At 28.7% G+C, this 15,476-nt stretch overlaps 9 protein-coding genes across 9 annotated transcripts; 3 read left to right on the forward strand and 6 right to left on the reverse strand.

The window, feature by feature from the left end:
• Nucleotides 1-304: 304 nt before the first annotated feature.
• LOC135963099 (uncharacterized) lies at nt 305-8,384 on the forward strand. Its single transcript, XM_065514869.1, has 3 exons — nt 305-650; nt 4,358-4,635; nt 7,990-8,384. Exons 1-3 carry the CDS (start codon nt 342-344, stop codon nt 8,309-8,311), a joined length of 909 nt encoding a protein of 302 aa, XP_065370941.1. The 5' UTR covers nt 305-341; the 3' UTR covers nt 8,312-8,384.
• On the reverse strand, nt 2,232-2,645 carry LOC135963110 (histone H2A). The gene has a single exon (XM_065514880.1). The coding sequence runs from the start codon at nt 2,615-2,617 to the stop codon at nt 2,243-2,245; it is 375 nt and encodes a 124-aa protein (XP_065370952.1). The 5' UTR covers nt 2,618-2,645; the 3' UTR covers nt 2,232-2,242.
• On the forward strand, nt 2,884-3,363 carry LOC135963112 (histone H2B-like). The gene has a single exon (XM_065514882.1). It carries the CDS (start codon nt 2,899-2,901, stop codon nt 3,268-3,270), a length of 372 nt encoding a protein of 123 aa, XP_065370954.1. The 5' UTR covers nt 2,884-2,898; the 3' UTR covers nt 3,271-3,363.
• LOC135963100 (histone H1-like) lies at nt 4,360-5,048 on the reverse strand. Its single transcript, XM_065514870.1, has one exon. The coding sequence runs from the start codon at nt 5,023-5,025 to the stop codon at nt 4,360-4,362; it is 666 nt and encodes a 221-aa protein (XP_065370942.1). The 5' UTR covers nt 5,026-5,048.
• Nucleotides 7,259-7,741, reverse strand: LOC135963105 (histone H3). The gene has a single exon (XM_065514874.1). The coding sequence runs from the start codon at nt 7,704-7,706 to the stop codon at nt 7,296-7,298; it is 411 nt and encodes a 136-aa protein (XP_065370946.1). The 5' UTR covers nt 7,707-7,741; the 3' UTR covers nt 7,259-7,295.
• Nucleotides 8,385-9,889: 1,505 nt separating the features above from the next.
• LOC135963108 (histone H2A) lies at nt 9,890-10,303 on the reverse strand. Its single transcript, XM_065514878.1, has one exon. The coding sequence runs from the start codon at nt 10,273-10,275 to the stop codon at nt 9,901-9,903; it is 375 nt and encodes a 124-aa protein (XP_065370950.1). The 5' UTR covers nt 10,276-10,303; the 3' UTR covers nt 9,890-9,900.
• A 217-nt stretch (nt 10,304-10,520) lies between these two features.
• On the forward strand, nt 10,521-11,021 carry LOC135963113 (histone H2B-like). Its single transcript, XM_065514884.1, has one exon. It carries the CDS (start codon nt 10,557-10,559, stop codon nt 10,926-10,928), a length of 372 nt encoding a protein of 123 aa, XP_065370956.1. The 5' UTR covers nt 10,521-10,556; the 3' UTR covers nt 10,929-11,021.
• Nucleotides 11,022-12,017: 996 nt separating this feature from the next.
• On the reverse strand, nt 12,018-12,706 carry LOC135963101 (histone H1-like). Its single transcript, XM_065514871.1, has one exon. The coding sequence runs from the start codon at nt 12,681-12,683 to the stop codon at nt 12,018-12,020; it is 666 nt and encodes a 221-aa protein (XP_065370943.1). The 5' UTR covers nt 12,684-12,706.
• A 2,191-nt stretch (nt 12,707-14,897) lies between these two features.
• On the reverse strand, nt 14,898-15,337 carry LOC135963107 (histone H3). The gene has a single exon (XM_065514877.1). It carries the CDS (start codon nt 15,306-15,308, stop codon nt 14,898-14,900), a length of 411 nt encoding a protein of 136 aa, XP_065370949.1. The 5' UTR covers nt 15,309-15,337.
• Between the last annotated feature and the right edge of the window lie 139 nt (nt 15,338-15,476).

Here is a 15,476-nt window from a genome sequence, read left to right on the forward strand (position 1 = left end):
TGCTTTGCCACCAGTCGATTTACGGGCAGTTTGCTTTGTACGAGCCATTTTTCACTTCACTTTTTTTTTTTTCACTTTTTCACACAATCACTGTTAACACAAGAATAAAATTTTTGCCGCACTTTAACCGCTTTATATAGAAAATTCTCACAAAAATTTAAGGGGGTGCTTTTGAATTTTACACAACGCACACGAAATGAAAAGTATAACAATATATTACTTGCTCTCTCTAATTTTAGTTGAATTTGGTATAAATACAAGTTGTTCTCCCTACAATAATCATTAGTTCTTGTGCTACGTTTGTGAAGTGTGTTTCAAAAAAAAAATAAAGTGAATTAAAAATGACTGGTCGTGGTAAAGGTGGTAAAGGCTTGGGAAAAGGTGGCGCTAAACGTCATCGTAAAGTGTTGCGTGATAACATCCAAGGTATTACCAAGCCAGCTATTAGACGTTTAGCTCGTCGTGGTGGTGTAAAACGTATTTCTGGTTTGATTTACGAAGAAACTCGCGGTGTCTTGAAAGTGTTTTTGGAAAATGTTATTCGTGATGCTGTCACCTATACTGAACACGCCAAGAGGAAAACCGTCACCGCCATGGATGTTGTCTATGCTTTGAAGAGACAAGGACGTACTTTGTACGGTTTCGGCGGTTAAACACACCATTTATTTAGCGGACAATTAATGATTATATTTTAAAAAACAAAACAACCAATCGGTCCTTTTCAGGACCACAAAAAATATTTTTAAAGAGATTTTACTTGTTCAAAAATTATTATTGCATTATTATTTTGATTTAAATACATTCAAAAAATCAAAATTAATGACATGAAATGTATAGGGTTTTTTTTCTGGTAAATGTTCACTTTTTTTTTATTTTATTTATTAGATATTAAAAACCAAATTAGTTTATTAACAAAGAATTTTAGATTTTTTTTCTCTTTTATTCATTAAAGATAAATTACATTTGTATTTTTAAATATAAAAATTAATATGAATTTTCAGAAACAAACAAACAATATTCTTTAATACATATGTATGTAGATATAACCGAATGATTCAATAATAGGTATAAAGTTATATTTTAATATTATTATTATTTTTAGTAATGTGTGAATATTTTTCCTTTTCAATACATACATACTATGCATACATTTAAGCATCTTTCATTGATCAAAGTAAACAAAAATTTAATACATACATACCTATATAGTATTTGTATGCATGTACATATAAAGAAACAAATTCTTACAATTTGATTGACTGTACCACTATAATTCGTACAGAAACAAAATCGCCTAACACAGCCAAATATTTAGTGGAAAAACAGGAATTCTTTCATAGTTATTAGCAAGAAACCAGCAAACATAACAACAACAACGTGTGTGTGTTTATGTGTTCGAATTCAATGCTTGTACATACTATGTAAATATGTATGTATGTTTGTGTTTTGTTTGTGTAAAAGGGATGATTAAGAGACAGATGATGTTTTTGTATAGACAAAGAAAATGGATAAGAAATATAAACGGCTGCTAAATAAGAAAACAAAAAAACGGAAAGGAGAAAAGAGAAATAAAAATTTGCCAATAAGAAATATTCCACATAATATAATAAATAGGTACATATTTGCAAATATTTATACATATGTACATTGGAACAACTTTTAGATAATTTTTTACGTAAACAATAATTTAATGGTAAAATAAATGAATGTACATACATTCCTTAAAATTAAATAAATTCTTTGCTTTGATACAAACCAGTTTTCAAACAAGAAGAAGAATACAAATAAAATTATGTACTACACTCTGACAAATAAAATGTGTATGCACGAATTCCATCGTTGTTATACCAACAAAACAACAACAACATCGTTATTTTCTTTTCGTTGACTATAGGAATACACTAAAATAATATACATACATATGTATGTATGTAGTAAAACAAAATAGGGATGAATTATGAAGTATTTATATAGAAAATGAAAATTTGTAAGAAATATTAAGAGGAATGTTAGTTAAAATAACAATTTATTTTATATAAATAAATATGTGAGGGGAAATTTGGAAAAAACAAAAAATTTTTTTTTTATTATTTATTTTTAATATGTAATATAGTTTAGTGAAAAAATTTGTTCTCTTTATAAAAATGAATTTGTCGTCCTGAAAAGGACGGATTGTTTCTTTTGACGATATACGATGGTCTGTATATAATTTAGTATTTTTTTCTTGTTGGTTTCGAATAATTTAAGCCTTCTTTTCTGTTTTCTTGGGCAAAAGTACAGCTTGAATGTTTGGCAAAACACCACCTTGGGCAATGGTTACACCAGACAACAATTTGTTCAATTCTTCGTCATTACGGATGGCCAATTGCAAATGACGAGGGATAATTCTGGTCTTCTTGTTGTCACGAGCAGCATTACCAGCCAATTCAAGAACTTCAGCGGCCAAATATTCCATAACGGCAGCTAAATATACTGGAGCGCCGGCACCAACACGTTCAGCATAATTGCCTTTACGCAACAAACGATGAATACGACCGACGGGGAATTGCAAACCAGCACGGTTTGAACGGGACTTTGCCTTTCCCTTAACTTTGCCACCTTTACCACGACCAGACATTTTTCACTTATTTTGTTTAGTTATTAAACACTTCACTAGAGCACTGAATACACAAAACTGTTAACGTTTCCATACAAGTAACGCAGTATTTATACTTTTTTTGTGTTCTGCTCTCACACACGGGGGTTGATTATCAACACACTAGCTATGTAGATACACATTTAATTCGGCTGCACGAAAAAAAGTATATATTGCGCACAACATTCGTAGAAATTTATAAATTGTGAACAGTGTTAAAAGTGTTTGTGAAGTGTAAACAACTGAAAATTAAATTGTGAAAAATGCCCCCTAAAGCAAGTGGAAAAGCAACAAAGAAGGCTGGCAAGGCCCAAAAGAATATTACCAAGAGTGATAAGACCAGGAAACGCAAACGTAAGGAAAGTTATGCCATCTACATTTACAAAGTGTTGAAGCAAGTACATCCCGATACTGGTATTTCCTCAAAGGCCATGAGTATCATGAACAGTTTTGTTAATGATATTTTCGAACGTATTGCTGCTGAAGCATCTCGTTTGGCTCAATACAACAAACGTTCGACCATCACCAGTCGGGAAATTCAAACTGCCGTCCGTCTATTGTTGCCCGGTGAATTGGCTAAGCACGCTGTCAGTGAAGGCACCAAGGCTGTAACCAAATACACCAGCTCCAAGTAAATTTTATTTACACACCACGATTGATTCTTTTTTTAATTACAAAAGGCCCTTTTCAGGGCCACAAAATCAATTTTAAAAGAGTTTTAATTTGTTATCAAGCGTTTTTAGTAATTTATATTACATGTTTTTTTTTTAGAAAAAATTATAAACTATTTACATTTCATACAATATTTAAAAAATACAAAAATTAACTTCTTATTATATTTTTGACGTTCTTATTAACTATCCAAAATGGAAAATTAAACAAACATTTTTAATAAAAATTAAAATGTTTTTAAATATTATATTGTTTACTGTCTAAAATGGAAAATAAGATCTTAAAAAAAATAAAATAATACTTAATACAAACACTTTTAGGGGTACTGCATAAAAAGTCTAGAAGATAATCTAAAAATCAATTTTAAATCCATAAAGTTGACAATTAATTCAAATTTTAGAGGTTTTTCTAACATAATTTAAAAATTTTTAATAATTTATAAAATAAAATTTTTTTATTTTTGAAAAAATATTTTTTATTAATTCTATTTAATGAAAAATTGAATATTAGAGTTTTTAAGCAATATTGTGTTTTGCCGACGGCTTTTAATTTTTTAATTTGTCAATTGAATTTTAGAGCTTTTAGGCAACATTGTGTTTTGCCGACGGCTTTTATGAAATTTTCTTAATAAATATTGTGTATAATTTAATGAAAAATTGAATTTTAGAGTTTTTATGCAATATTGTGTTTTGCCGACGGCATTTAATTTTTTACTTTGTCAATTGAATTTTAGAGCTTGTTTTGCCGACGGCTTTTATGAATTTTTCTTAAAAAATATTGTGTATAATTTACTGGCTAATGGAATTTTAAAACAATAAATCTTTCTTTTCAAATGTCAGTAGAAATAAAATGAGAATTATTGTGTAAAATATTCTTTAAAGTACTTCTATTTTTTTCTACTTTTTTTTTTTAAATATTAAGTTTAGAATTTGTAATTTAATCTCTTTTATGTAATTATTTTGTAGCCCTGAAAAGGGCTTTTTAGGGTATAAATATTTTTTTTCAAATATTGAAAAATAACATTGTTGATATAAACAAAAAAAGTAAAAGATTTACTTTTTGGCGACTGCCTTTTTGGCAGCTGGTTTCTTGACTGGTGATGCCTTTTTGGGCTTGGCTGCAACAGCGGTTTTTGCTTTGGGTGCTTTTGGTTTTGTTGCTGGAGCCTTTTTGGTGGTTTTTGCTTTAACTGTGCCAGTCTTCTTAGCAGTTTTAGCATTGACCTTTTCGGTCTTCTTCTTCTCAGCAGTCTTTTTAGCGGCAGATGGTTTTTTAGCTGAGACTGCAGCAGCCTTCTTCTTGGCAGCGGCGGCTGACTTTTTCTTTTTGTCTGCAGCAGCAGCTACTTTTTTCTTTTCTTTAGGCTCTTTTGAGGCAGCAGCTGACAATTTGAATGAACCAGAAGCACCCTTACCTTTTGTTTGAATTAGTTTTCCACTAGTTACGGCACTCTTCAAATATTTCTTGATGAAAGGAGCCAATTTCTGTGCATCTACCTTATAAGTACCGGCCATGTATTTCTTAATAGCTGCAAGAGATGAACCACCGCGTTCCTTTAAAGTTTTAATGGCTGCATCAACCATTTGTTGAGTTGGAGGATGAGATGGTGCAGCTGATGGTTTCTTTGCCTTGGCAGAAGTAACTTTTTTCGCCTTTTTCTCAGCTGCTGGAGCAGCAACGGGAGAGGCAGTATTTTCAACAACAGCGGAATCAGACATGTTTAAAATTCACTTTTTTTTTTATTTTTATTAACACAAAAATTGTAAGTATATGGTGGTAGCACTTTTTGTGTGTGTGCGCATAAAACCATTAGGTACATCGTTATCATGAGAAGTTCATAGTAGTCGACAACAACAATTTGTTAAATTTTTAGTGAGAGCTCGAGTAAAATTTAACAAAAGTTTTTTCTTCTTTTCAATTATTTCGACTATATTTAATAAAAAATTTAAAAAATGTTTTACATAATCCATAGTATAGGTGTTGTAGATTGTATTTTAATAAAAATAATTAATTTTCACTTAGCCAATTCTATTCTATAGACCTTTTTCTAACAAGTTTTTAATATGTTTCTAACAAAATATTAATGTAATTACACGTAATTGTTATATTATTACAAAATTTTTTAACAAAATTGATGTCCACAGAATATCACATGTGTTTTCTTTATGTTGGTTAAAAAAAATTTCAATTTAATTTATTTTTAGATTTTTGAAAATTATTTTAAAATTTACTCTATTACAGAGTCATTTTGCTCATATTGTCATGATAATCTTTGAAAGATTTCTTTCACAAATTTAAATAAATATTAAAAATAATAATGATTTCGAGCAACATTTCAACATATTATCATTGATATTGTTCTAAATATTACAAAACTATATTTTTATTTTATTATTTATTAATAACTTTCTGAATATCATTGCTAAAATCTTCTTACCATTCATTCCCTACATACACGATTAATGTAATTTTTTTAAAAGTGTAAAATGATTATCATCTGATTTGTTCTTTGTTTATATTTACAATGCAACAAAATATGATTACAATGAAAAAATAAATATTAAATTTTTAGGTTGTGAAACATTTATTTACAAAAATTTATATAAATTTGTCTAATATTTATTTGAAGATGCATATAAAGCGATTAGAAAACCAATAATAATTTCTCTGTAATGATTTTTTTTTGTTCTAATAATATGAATGCATAATAATATGATATTGGGAAATTTAAAAATTCGCTTTACAAATTGTTTAATGAAAATATTATTTCATCATGTTTCCTTGTCAGAAAGTACAAACAAGTCTAAGAAATTGTTCGTAAATTTATAAAAAGTACAAAAAAGTTTAAGAAATTGTTCGTAAATTTAAAGAAAGTTAAACAAAAAAATATACAAGTAAAAAATCTAATATTCTTTTCATAATATAAACAAAAAATATATTCAAAGTAAAATATCTCATAAAATTTCATGTTAAGACGACGGACGGCAAACATGACGGTAAAAATTCATAATTTTTTCCTTCTACAAATATACAAGTAATAAATTTAATGTTCTTTTCTTAAAATAACCAAAACTATATTCAAAGTAAAATATCTCATAAAATTTCATATTTAGCCGACGGAAAATTGTATTTTTAAGCCGTCGGTCGGTAAAATTTCATAATTTCTTCCTTCTAAAAATATACAAAAATTTCCTAAAATTTCATATATGAATAGACAATTCATGTTAAGCCGACGGCAAAATGTGTTTATGTTTTTGTTAAGCCGTCGGTAAAATTTCATTTCAAAAATTGTTCCTTCTAAAAATATACAAAAATTTAATATTCTTTTTTATAAAATAACCAACAAAAATATGTTCAAACGTAAATAAAAATAGTTTTGAATGTTTTTATATACATATTTTCTAAACAAATTGTTCGTTCATGTTACAAAAAGAAGAATATTACATACATAAAAATTAATTAAATAAAAACTAGTAATAAAAAAAATCTTTACGTTTAAACAATAACTAAAATTCTCTTTTTCAATATATTTAATGGTCCTAAAAAGGACCGATTAATGTAAAAAAAAAAAATAAAAATAGAGGAGAATTTAAAAATTTCCAAACAAATTTCGTTTTATAAACCTTTGATAATGTTTCTTGTTTATTTATATGTAGTTTCAATTTTACAATAAATAAACAACAAAATTCTAGTATTAATTTAAAAACAAACCAAAATTCACCAAATTATTTTATTTATTTTTACACAGACAGGGATGGAAAAAAAATATAAAATATTTTTTCTTCATAAATTTCAATTATTTTGAGCTAACCACAACAACAATAATAATAATAACAACAACATCAATCGAAAAAAAAATCGGCGAGGGGGACAATAAAATTTAAACCAGAAAATGTACTATCTCTTTTTTAAAAATGTTTTGTGGTCCTGAAAAGGACCGATTTTGTTTTGTTTTGTTATTTTACATCATCATCACATCGACATTAAATTAAGCGCGTTCGCCACGAATACGTCTAGCCAATTGGATATCCTTTGGCATAATGGTGACACGTTTAGCGTGGATGGCACACAAGTTGGTATCTTCGAAAAGACCAACCAAATAGGCTTCACTGGCCTCTTGAAGTGCCATAACAGCAGAGCTCTGGAAACGCAAATCTGTCTTGAAATCTTGAGCAATTTCACGTACCAAACGTTGGAATGGCAATTTGCGGATCAACAATTCAGTGCTCTTTTGGTAACGGCGAATTTCACGCAAAGCTACAGTACCAGGGCGATAACGATGAGGTTTCTTAACACCACCGGTAGCTGGTGCACTTTTACGAGCAGCCTTAGTAGCCAATTGTTTACGTGGTGCTTTGCCACCAGTCGATTTACGGGCAGTTTGCTTTGTACGAGCCATTTTTCACTTCACTTTTTTTTTTTTCACTTTTTCACACAATCACTGTTAACACAAGAATAAAATTTTTGCCGCACTTTAACCGCTTTATATAGAAAATTCTCACAAAAATTTAAGGGGGTGCTTTTGAATTTTACACAACGCACACGAAATGAAAAGTATAACAATATATTACTTGCTCTCTCTAATTTTAGTTGAATTTGGTATAAATACAAGTTGTTCTCCCTACAATAATCATTAGTTCTTGTGCTACGTTTGTGAAGTGTGTTTCAAAAAAAAAATAAAGTGAATTAAAAATGACTGGTCGTGGTAAAGGTGGTAAAGGCTTGGGAAAAGGTGGCGCTAAACGTCATCGTAAAGTGTTGCGTGATAACATCCAAGGTATTACCAAGCCAGCTATTAGACGTTTAGCTCGTCGTGGTGGTGTAAAACGTATTTCTGGTTTGATTTACGAAGAAACTCGCGGTGTCTTGAAAGTGTTTTTGGAAAATGTTATTCGTGATGCTGTCACCTATACTGAACACGCCAAGAGGAAAACCGTCACCGCCATGGATGTTGTCTATGCTTTGAAGAGACAAGGACGTACTTTGTACGGTTTCGGCGGTTAAACACACCATTTATTTAGCGGACAATTAATGATTATATTTTAAAAAACAAAACAACCAATCGGTCCTTTTCAGGACCACAAAAAATATTTTTAAAGAGATTTTACTTGTTCAAAAATTATTATTGCATTATTATTTTGATTTAAATACATTCAAAAAATCAAAATTAATGACATGAAATGTATAGGGTTTTTTTTCTGGTAAATGTTCACTTTTTTTTTATTTTATTTATTAGATATTAAAAACCAAATTAGTTTATTAACAAAGAATTTTAGATTTTTTTTCTCTTTTATTCATTAAAGATAAATTACATTTGTATTTTTAAATATAAAAATTAATATGAATTTTCAGAAACAAACAAACAATATTCTTTAATACATATGTATGTAGATATAACCGAATGATTCAATAATAGGTATAAAGTTATATTTTAATATTATTATTATTTTTAGTAATGTGTGAATATTTTTCCTTTTCAATACATACATACTATGCATACATTTAAGCATCTTTCATTGATCAAAGTAAACAAAAATTTAATACATACATACCTATATAGTATTTGTATGCATGTACATATAAAGAAACAAATTCTTACAATTTGATTGACTGTACCACTATAATTCGTACAGAAACAAAATCGCCTAACACAGCCAAATATTTAGTGGAAAAACAGGAATTCTTTCATAGTTATTAGCAAGAAACCAGCAAACATAACAACAACAACGTGTGTGTGTTTATGTGTTCGAATTCAATGCTTGTACATACTATGTAAATATGTATGTATGTTTGTGTTTTGTTTGTGTAAAAGGGATGATTAAGAGACAGATGATGTTTTTGTATAGACAAAGAAAATGGATAAGAAATATAAACGGCTGCTAAATAAGAAAACAAAAAAACGGAAAGGAGAAAAGAGAAATAAAAATTTGCCAATAAGAAATATTCCACATAATATAATAAATAGGTACATATTTGCAAATATTTATACATATGTACATTGGAACAACTTTTAGATAATTTTTTACGTAAACAATAATTTAATGGTAAAATAAATGAATGTACATACATTCCTTAAAATTAAATAAATTCTTTGCTTTGATACAAACCAGTTTTCAAACAAGAAGAAGAATACAAATAAAATTATGTACTACACTCTGACAAATAAAATGTGTATGCACGAATTCCATCGTTGTTATACCAACAAAACAACAACAACATCGTTATTTTCTTTTCGTTGACTATAGGAATACACTAAAATAATATACATACATATGTATGTATGTAGTAAAACAAAATAGGGATGAATTATGAAGTATTTATATAGAAAATGAAAATTTGTAAGAAATATTAAGAGGAATGTTAGTTAAAATAACAATTTATTTTATATAAATAAATATGTGAGGGGAAATTTGGAAAAAACAAAAAATTTTTTTTTTATTATTTATTTTTAATATGTAATATAGTTTAGTGAAAAAATTTGTTCTCTTTATAAAAATGAATTTGTCGTCCTGAAAAGGACGGATTGTTTCTTTTGACGATATACGATGGTCTGTATATAATTTAGTATTTTTTTCTTGTTGGTTTCGAATAATTTAAGCCTTCTTTTCTGTTTTCTTGGGCAAAAGTACAGCTTGAATGTTTGGCAAAACACCACCTTGGGCAATGGTTACACCAGACAACAATTTGTTCAATTCTTCGTCATTACGGATGGCCAATTGCAAATGACGAGGGATAATTCTGGTCTTCTTGTTGTCACGAGCAGCATTACCAGCCAATTCAAGAACTTCAGCGGCCAAATATTCCATAACGGCAGCTAAATATACTGGAGCGCCGGCACCAACACGTTCAGCATAATTGCCTTTACGCAACAAACGATGAATACGACCGACGGGGAATTGCAAACCAGCACGGTTTGAACGGGACTTTGCCTTTCCCTTAACTTTGCCACCTTTACCACGACCAGACATTTTTCACTTATTTTGTTTAGTTATTAAACACTTCACTAGAGCACTGAATACACAAAACTGTTAACGTTTCCATACAAGTAACGCAGTATTTATACTTTTTTTGTGTTCTGCTCTCACACACGGGGGTTGATTATCAACACACTAGCTATGTAGATACACATTTAATTCGGCTGCACGAAAAAAAGTATATATTGCGCACAACATTCGTAGAAATTTATAAATTGTGAACAGTGTTAAAAGTGTTTGTGAAGTGTAAACAACTGAAAATTAAATTGTGAAAAATGCCCCCTAAAGCAAGTGGAAAAGCAACAAAGAAGGCTGGCAAGGCCCAAAAGAATATTACCAAGAGTGATAAGACCAGGAAACGCAAACGTAAGGAAAGTTATGCCATCTACATTTACAAAGTGTTGAAGCAAGTACATCCCGATACTGGTATTTCCTCAAAGGCCATGAGTATCATGAACAGTTTTGTTAATGATATTTTCGAACGTATTGCTGCTGAAGCATCTCGTTTGGCTCAATACAACAAACGTTCGACCATCACCAGTCGGGAAATTCAAACTGCCGTCCGTCTATTGTTGCCCGGTGAATTGGCTAAGCACGCTGTCAGTGAAGGCACCAAGGCTGTAACCAAATACACCAGCTCCAAGTAAATTTTATTTACACACCACGATTGATTCTTTTTTTAATTACAAAAGGCCCTTTTCAGGGCCACAAAATCAATTTTAAAAGAGTTTTAATTTGTTATCAAGCGTTTTTAGTAATTTATATTACATGTTTTTTTTTTAGAAAAAATTATAAACTATTTACATTTCATACAATATTTAAAAAATACAAAAATTAACTTCTTATTATATTTTTGACGTTCTTATTAACTATCCAAAATGGAAAATTAAACAAACATTTTTAATAAAAATTAAAATGTTTTTAAATATTATATTGTTTACTGTCTAAAATGGAAAATAAGATCTTAAAAAAAATAAAATAATACTTAATACAAACACTTTTAGGGGTACTGCATAAAAAGTCTAGAAGATAATCTAAAAATCAATTTTAAATCCATAAAGTTGACAATTAATTCAAATTTTAGAGGTTTTTCTAACATAATTTAAAAATTTTTAATAATTTATAAAATAAAATTTTTTTATTTTTGAAAAAATATTTTTTATTAATTCTATTTAATGAAAAATTGAATATTAGAGTTTTTAAGCAATATTGTGTTTTGCCGACGGCTTTTAATTTTTTAATTTGTCAATTGAATTTTAGAGCTTTTAGGCAACATTGTGTTTTGCCGACGGCTTTTATGAAATTTTCTTAATAAATATTGTGTATAATTTAATGAAAAATTGAATTTTAGAGTTTTTATGCAATATTGTGTTTTGCCGACGGCATTTAATTTTTTACTTTGTCAATTGAATTTTAGAGCTTGTTTTGCCGACGGCTTTTATGAATTTTTCTTAAAAAATATTGTGTATAATTTACTGGCTAATGGAATTTTAAAACAATAAATCTTTCTTTTCAAATGTCAGTAGAAATAAAATGAGAATTATTGTGTAAAATATTCTTTAAAGTACTTCTATTTTTTTCTACTTTTTTTTTTTAAATATTAAGTTTAGAATTTGTAATTTAATCTCTTTTATGTAATTATTTTGTAGCCCTGAAAAGGGCTTTTTAGGGTATAAATATTTTTTTTCAAATATTGAAAAATAACATTGTTGATATAAACAAAAAAAGTAAAAGATTTACTTTTTGGCGACTGCCTTTTTGGCAGCTGGTTTCTTGACTGGTGATGCCTTTTTGGGCTTGGCTGCAACAGCGGTTTTTGCTTTGGGTGCTTTTGGTTTTGTTGCTGGAGCCTTTTTGGTGGTTTTTGCTTTAACTGTGCCAGTCTTCTTAGCAGTTTTAGCATTGACCTTTTCGGTCTTCTTCTTCTCAGCAGTCTTTTTAGCGGCAGATGGTTTTTTAGCTGAGACTGCAGCAGCCTTCTTCTTGGCAGCGGCGGCTGACTTTTTCTTTTTGTCTGCAGCAGCAGCTACTTTTTTCTTTTCTTTAGGCTCTTTTGAGGCAGCAGCTGACAATTTGAATGAACCAGAAGCACCCTTACCTTTTGTTTGAATTAGTTTTCCACTAGTTACGGCACTCTTCAAATATTTCTTGATGAAAGGAGCCAATTTCTGTGCATCTACCTTATAAGTACCGGCCATGTATTTCTTAATAGCTGCAAGAGATGAACCACCGCGTTCCTTTAAAGTTTTAATGGCTGCATCAACCATTTGTTGAGTTGGAGGATGAGATGGTGCAGCTGATGGTTTCTTTGCCTTGGCAGAAGTAACTTTTTTCGCCTTTTTCTCAGCTGCTGGAGCAGCAACGGGAGAGGCAGTATTTTCAACAACAGCGGAATCAGACATGTTTAAAATTCACTTTTTTTTTTATTTTTATTAACACAAAAATTGTAAGTATATGGTGGTAGCACTTTTTGTGTGTGTGCGCACAAAACCATTAGGTACATCGTTATCATGAGAAGTTCATAGTAGTCGACAACAACAATTTGTTAAATTTTTAGTGAGAGCTCGAGTAAAATTTAACAAAAGTTTTTTCTTCTTTTCAATTATTTCGACTATATTTAATAAAAAAATTTAAAAAATGTTTTACATAATCCATAGTATAGGTGTTGTAGATTGTATTTTAATAAAAATAATTAATTTTCACTTAGCCAATTCTATTCTATAGACCTTTTTCTAACAAGTTTTTAATATGTTTCTAACAAAATATTAATGTAATTACACGTAATTGTTATATTATTACAAAATTCTTTAACAAAATTGATGTCCACAGAATATCACATGTGTTTTCTTTATGTTGGTTAAAAAAAATTTCAATTTAATTTATTTTTAGATTTTTGAAAATTATTTTAAAATTTACTCTATTACAGAGTCATTTTGCTCATATTGTCATGATAATCTTTGAAAGATTTCTTTCACAAATTTAAATAAATATTAAAAATAATAATGATTTCGAGCAACATTTCAACATATTATCATTGATATTGTTCTAAATATTACAAAACTAAATTTTTATTTTATTATTTATTAATAACTTTGTGAATATCATTGCTAAAATCTTCTTACCATTCATTCCCTACATACACGATTAATGTAATTTTTTTAAAAGTGTAAAATGATTATCATCTGATTTTTTCTTTGTTTATATTTACAATGCAACAAAATATGATTACAATGAAAAAATAAATATTAAATTTTTAGGTTGTGAAACATTTATTTACAAAAATTTATATAAATTTGTCTAATATTTATTTGAAGATGCATATAAAGCGATTAGAAAACCAATAATAATTTCTCTGTAATGATTTTTTTATAATAATATGATATTGGGAAATTTAAAAATTCGCTTTACAAATTGTTTAATGAAAATATTATTTCATCATGTTTCCTTGTCAGAAAGTACAAAAAAGTTTAAGAAATTGTTCGTAAATTTAAAGAAAGTTAAACAAAAAAATATACAAGTAAAAAATCTAATATTCTTTTCATAATATAAACAAAAAATATATTCAAAGTAAAATATCTCATAAAATTTCATGTTAAGACGACGGACGGCAAACATGACGGTAAAAATTCATAATTTTTTCCTTCTACAAATATACAAGTAATAAATTTAATGTTCTTTTCTTAAAATAACCAAAAATATATTCAAAGTAAAATATCTCATAAAATTTCATGTTTAGCCGACGGAAAATTGTATTTTTAAGCCGTCGGTCGGTAAAATTTCATAATTTCTTCCTTCTAAAAATATACAAAAATTTCCTAAAATTTCATATATGAATAGACAATTCATGTTAAGCCGACGGCAAAATGTGTTTATGTTTTTGTTAAGCCGTCGGTAAAATTTCATTTCAAAAATTGTTCCTTCTAAAAATATACAAAAATTTAATATTCTTTTTTATAAAATAACCAACAAAAATATGTTCAAACGTAAATAAAAATAGTTTTAAATGTTTTTATATACATATTTTCTAAACAAATTGTTCGTTCATGTTACAAAAAGAAGAATATTACATACATAAAAATTAATTAACTAAAAACTAGTAATAAAAAAATCTTTACGTTTAAACAATAACTAAAATTCTCTTTTTCAATATATTTAATGGTCCTAAAAAGGACCGATTAATGTAAAAAAAATAAAAATAGAGGAGAATTTAAAAATTTCCAAACAAATTTCGTTTTATAAACCATTGATAATGTTTCTTGTTTATTTATATGTAGTTTCAATTTTACAATAAATAAACAACAAAATTCTAGTATTAATTTAAAAACAAACAAAAATTCACCAAATTATTTTATTTATTTTTACACAGACACACAGGGATGAAAAAAAAAAAATTATAAAATATTTTTTCTTCATAAATTTCAATTATTTTGAGCTAACCACAACAACAATAATAATAATAACAACAACATCAATCGAAAAAAAAAATCGGCGAGGGGGACAATAAAATTTCAACCAGAAAATGTACTATCTCTTTTAAAAATTCATTTAGTGGTCCTGAAAAGGACCGATTTTGTTTTGTTGTTATTTATACATCATCATCACATCGACACATTAAATTAAGCGCGTTCGCCACGAATACGTCTAGCCAATTGGATATCCTTTGGCATAATGGTGACACGTTTAGCGTGGATGGCACACAAGTTGGTATCTTCGAAAAGACCAACCAAATAGGCTTCACTGGCCTCTTGAAGAGCCATAACAGCAGAGCTCTGGAAACGTAAATCTGTTTTGAAATCTTGAGCAATTTCACGTACCAAACGTTGGAATGGCAATTTGCGGATCAACAATTCAGTGCTCTTTTGGTAACGGCGAATTTCACGCAAAGCTACAGTACCAGGGCGATAACGATGAGGTTTCTTAACACCACCGGTAGCTGGTGCACTTTTACGAGCAGCCTTAGTAGCCAATTGTTTACGTGGTGCTTTGCCACCAGTCGATTTACGGGCAGTTTGCTTTGTACGAGCCATTTTTCACTTCACTTTTTTTTTTTTCACTTTTTCACACAATCACTGTTAACACAAGAATAAAATTTTTGCCGCACTTTAACCGCTTTATATAGAAAATTCTCACAAAAATTTAAGGGGGTGCTTTTGAATTTTACACAACGCACACGAAATGAAAAGTATAACAATATA

The sequence above is a fragment of the Calliphora vicina genome, unplaced genomic scaffold (assembly GCF_958450345.1).
Source record: "Calliphora vicina unplaced genomic scaffold, idCalVici1.1 scaffold_119, whole genome shotgun sequence".
NCBI lineage: Eukaryota > Metazoa > Arthropoda > Insecta > Diptera > Calliphoridae > Calliphora > Calliphora vicina.

What these genes read in the sequence shown, in the direction of transcription:
- LOC135963110 (XM_065514880.1), bottom strand. Translation starts at nt 2,617, where the DNA reads ATGTCTGGTCGTGGTAAAGGTGGCAAAGTTAAGGGAAAGGCAAAGTCC.
- LOC135963108 (XM_065514878.1), bottom strand. Translation starts at nt 10,275, where the DNA reads ATGTCTGGTCGTGGTAAAGGTGGCAAAGTTAAGGGAAAGGCAAAGTCC.
- LOC135963105 (XM_065514874.1), bottom strand. Translation starts at nt 7,706, where the DNA reads ATGGCTCGTACAAAGCAAACTGCCCGTAAATCGACTGGTGGCAAAGCA.
- LOC135963101 (XM_065514871.1), bottom strand. Translation starts at nt 12,683, where the DNA reads ATGTCTGATTCCGCTGTTGTTGAAAATACTGCCTCTCCCGTTGCTGCT.
- LOC135963112 (XM_065514882.1), top strand. Translation starts at nt 2,899, where the DNA reads ATGCCCCCTAAAGCAAGTGGAAAAGCAACAAAGAAGGCTGGCAAGGCC.
- LOC135963099 (XM_065514869.1), top strand. Translation starts at nt 342, where the DNA reads ATGACTGGTCGTGGTAAAGGTGGTAAAGGCTTGGGAAAAGGTGGCGCT. An exon ending in CTTTGTACGGTTTCGGCGGT is followed by an intron (nt 651 to 4,357) that starts TAAACACACCAT and finishes AAAAAGTAAAAG; the next exon opens with ATTTACTTTTTGGCGACTGC. An exon ending in GCGGCTGACTTTTTCTTTTT is followed by an intron (nt 4,636 to 7,989) that starts GTCTGCAGCAGC and finishes AAAAAAATAAAG; the next exon opens with TGAATTAAAAATGACTGGTC.
- LOC135963107 (XM_065514877.1), bottom strand. Translation starts at nt 15,308, where the DNA reads ATGGCTCGTACAAAGCAAACTGCCCGTAAATCGACTGGTGGCAAAGCA.
- LOC135963100 (XM_065514870.1), bottom strand. Translation starts at nt 5,025, where the DNA reads ATGTCTGATTCCGCTGTTGTTGAAAATACTGCCTCTCCCGTTGCTGCT.
- LOC135963113 (XM_065514884.1), top strand. Translation starts at nt 10,557, where the DNA reads ATGCCCCCTAAAGCAAGTGGAAAAGCAACAAAGAAGGCTGGCAAGGCC.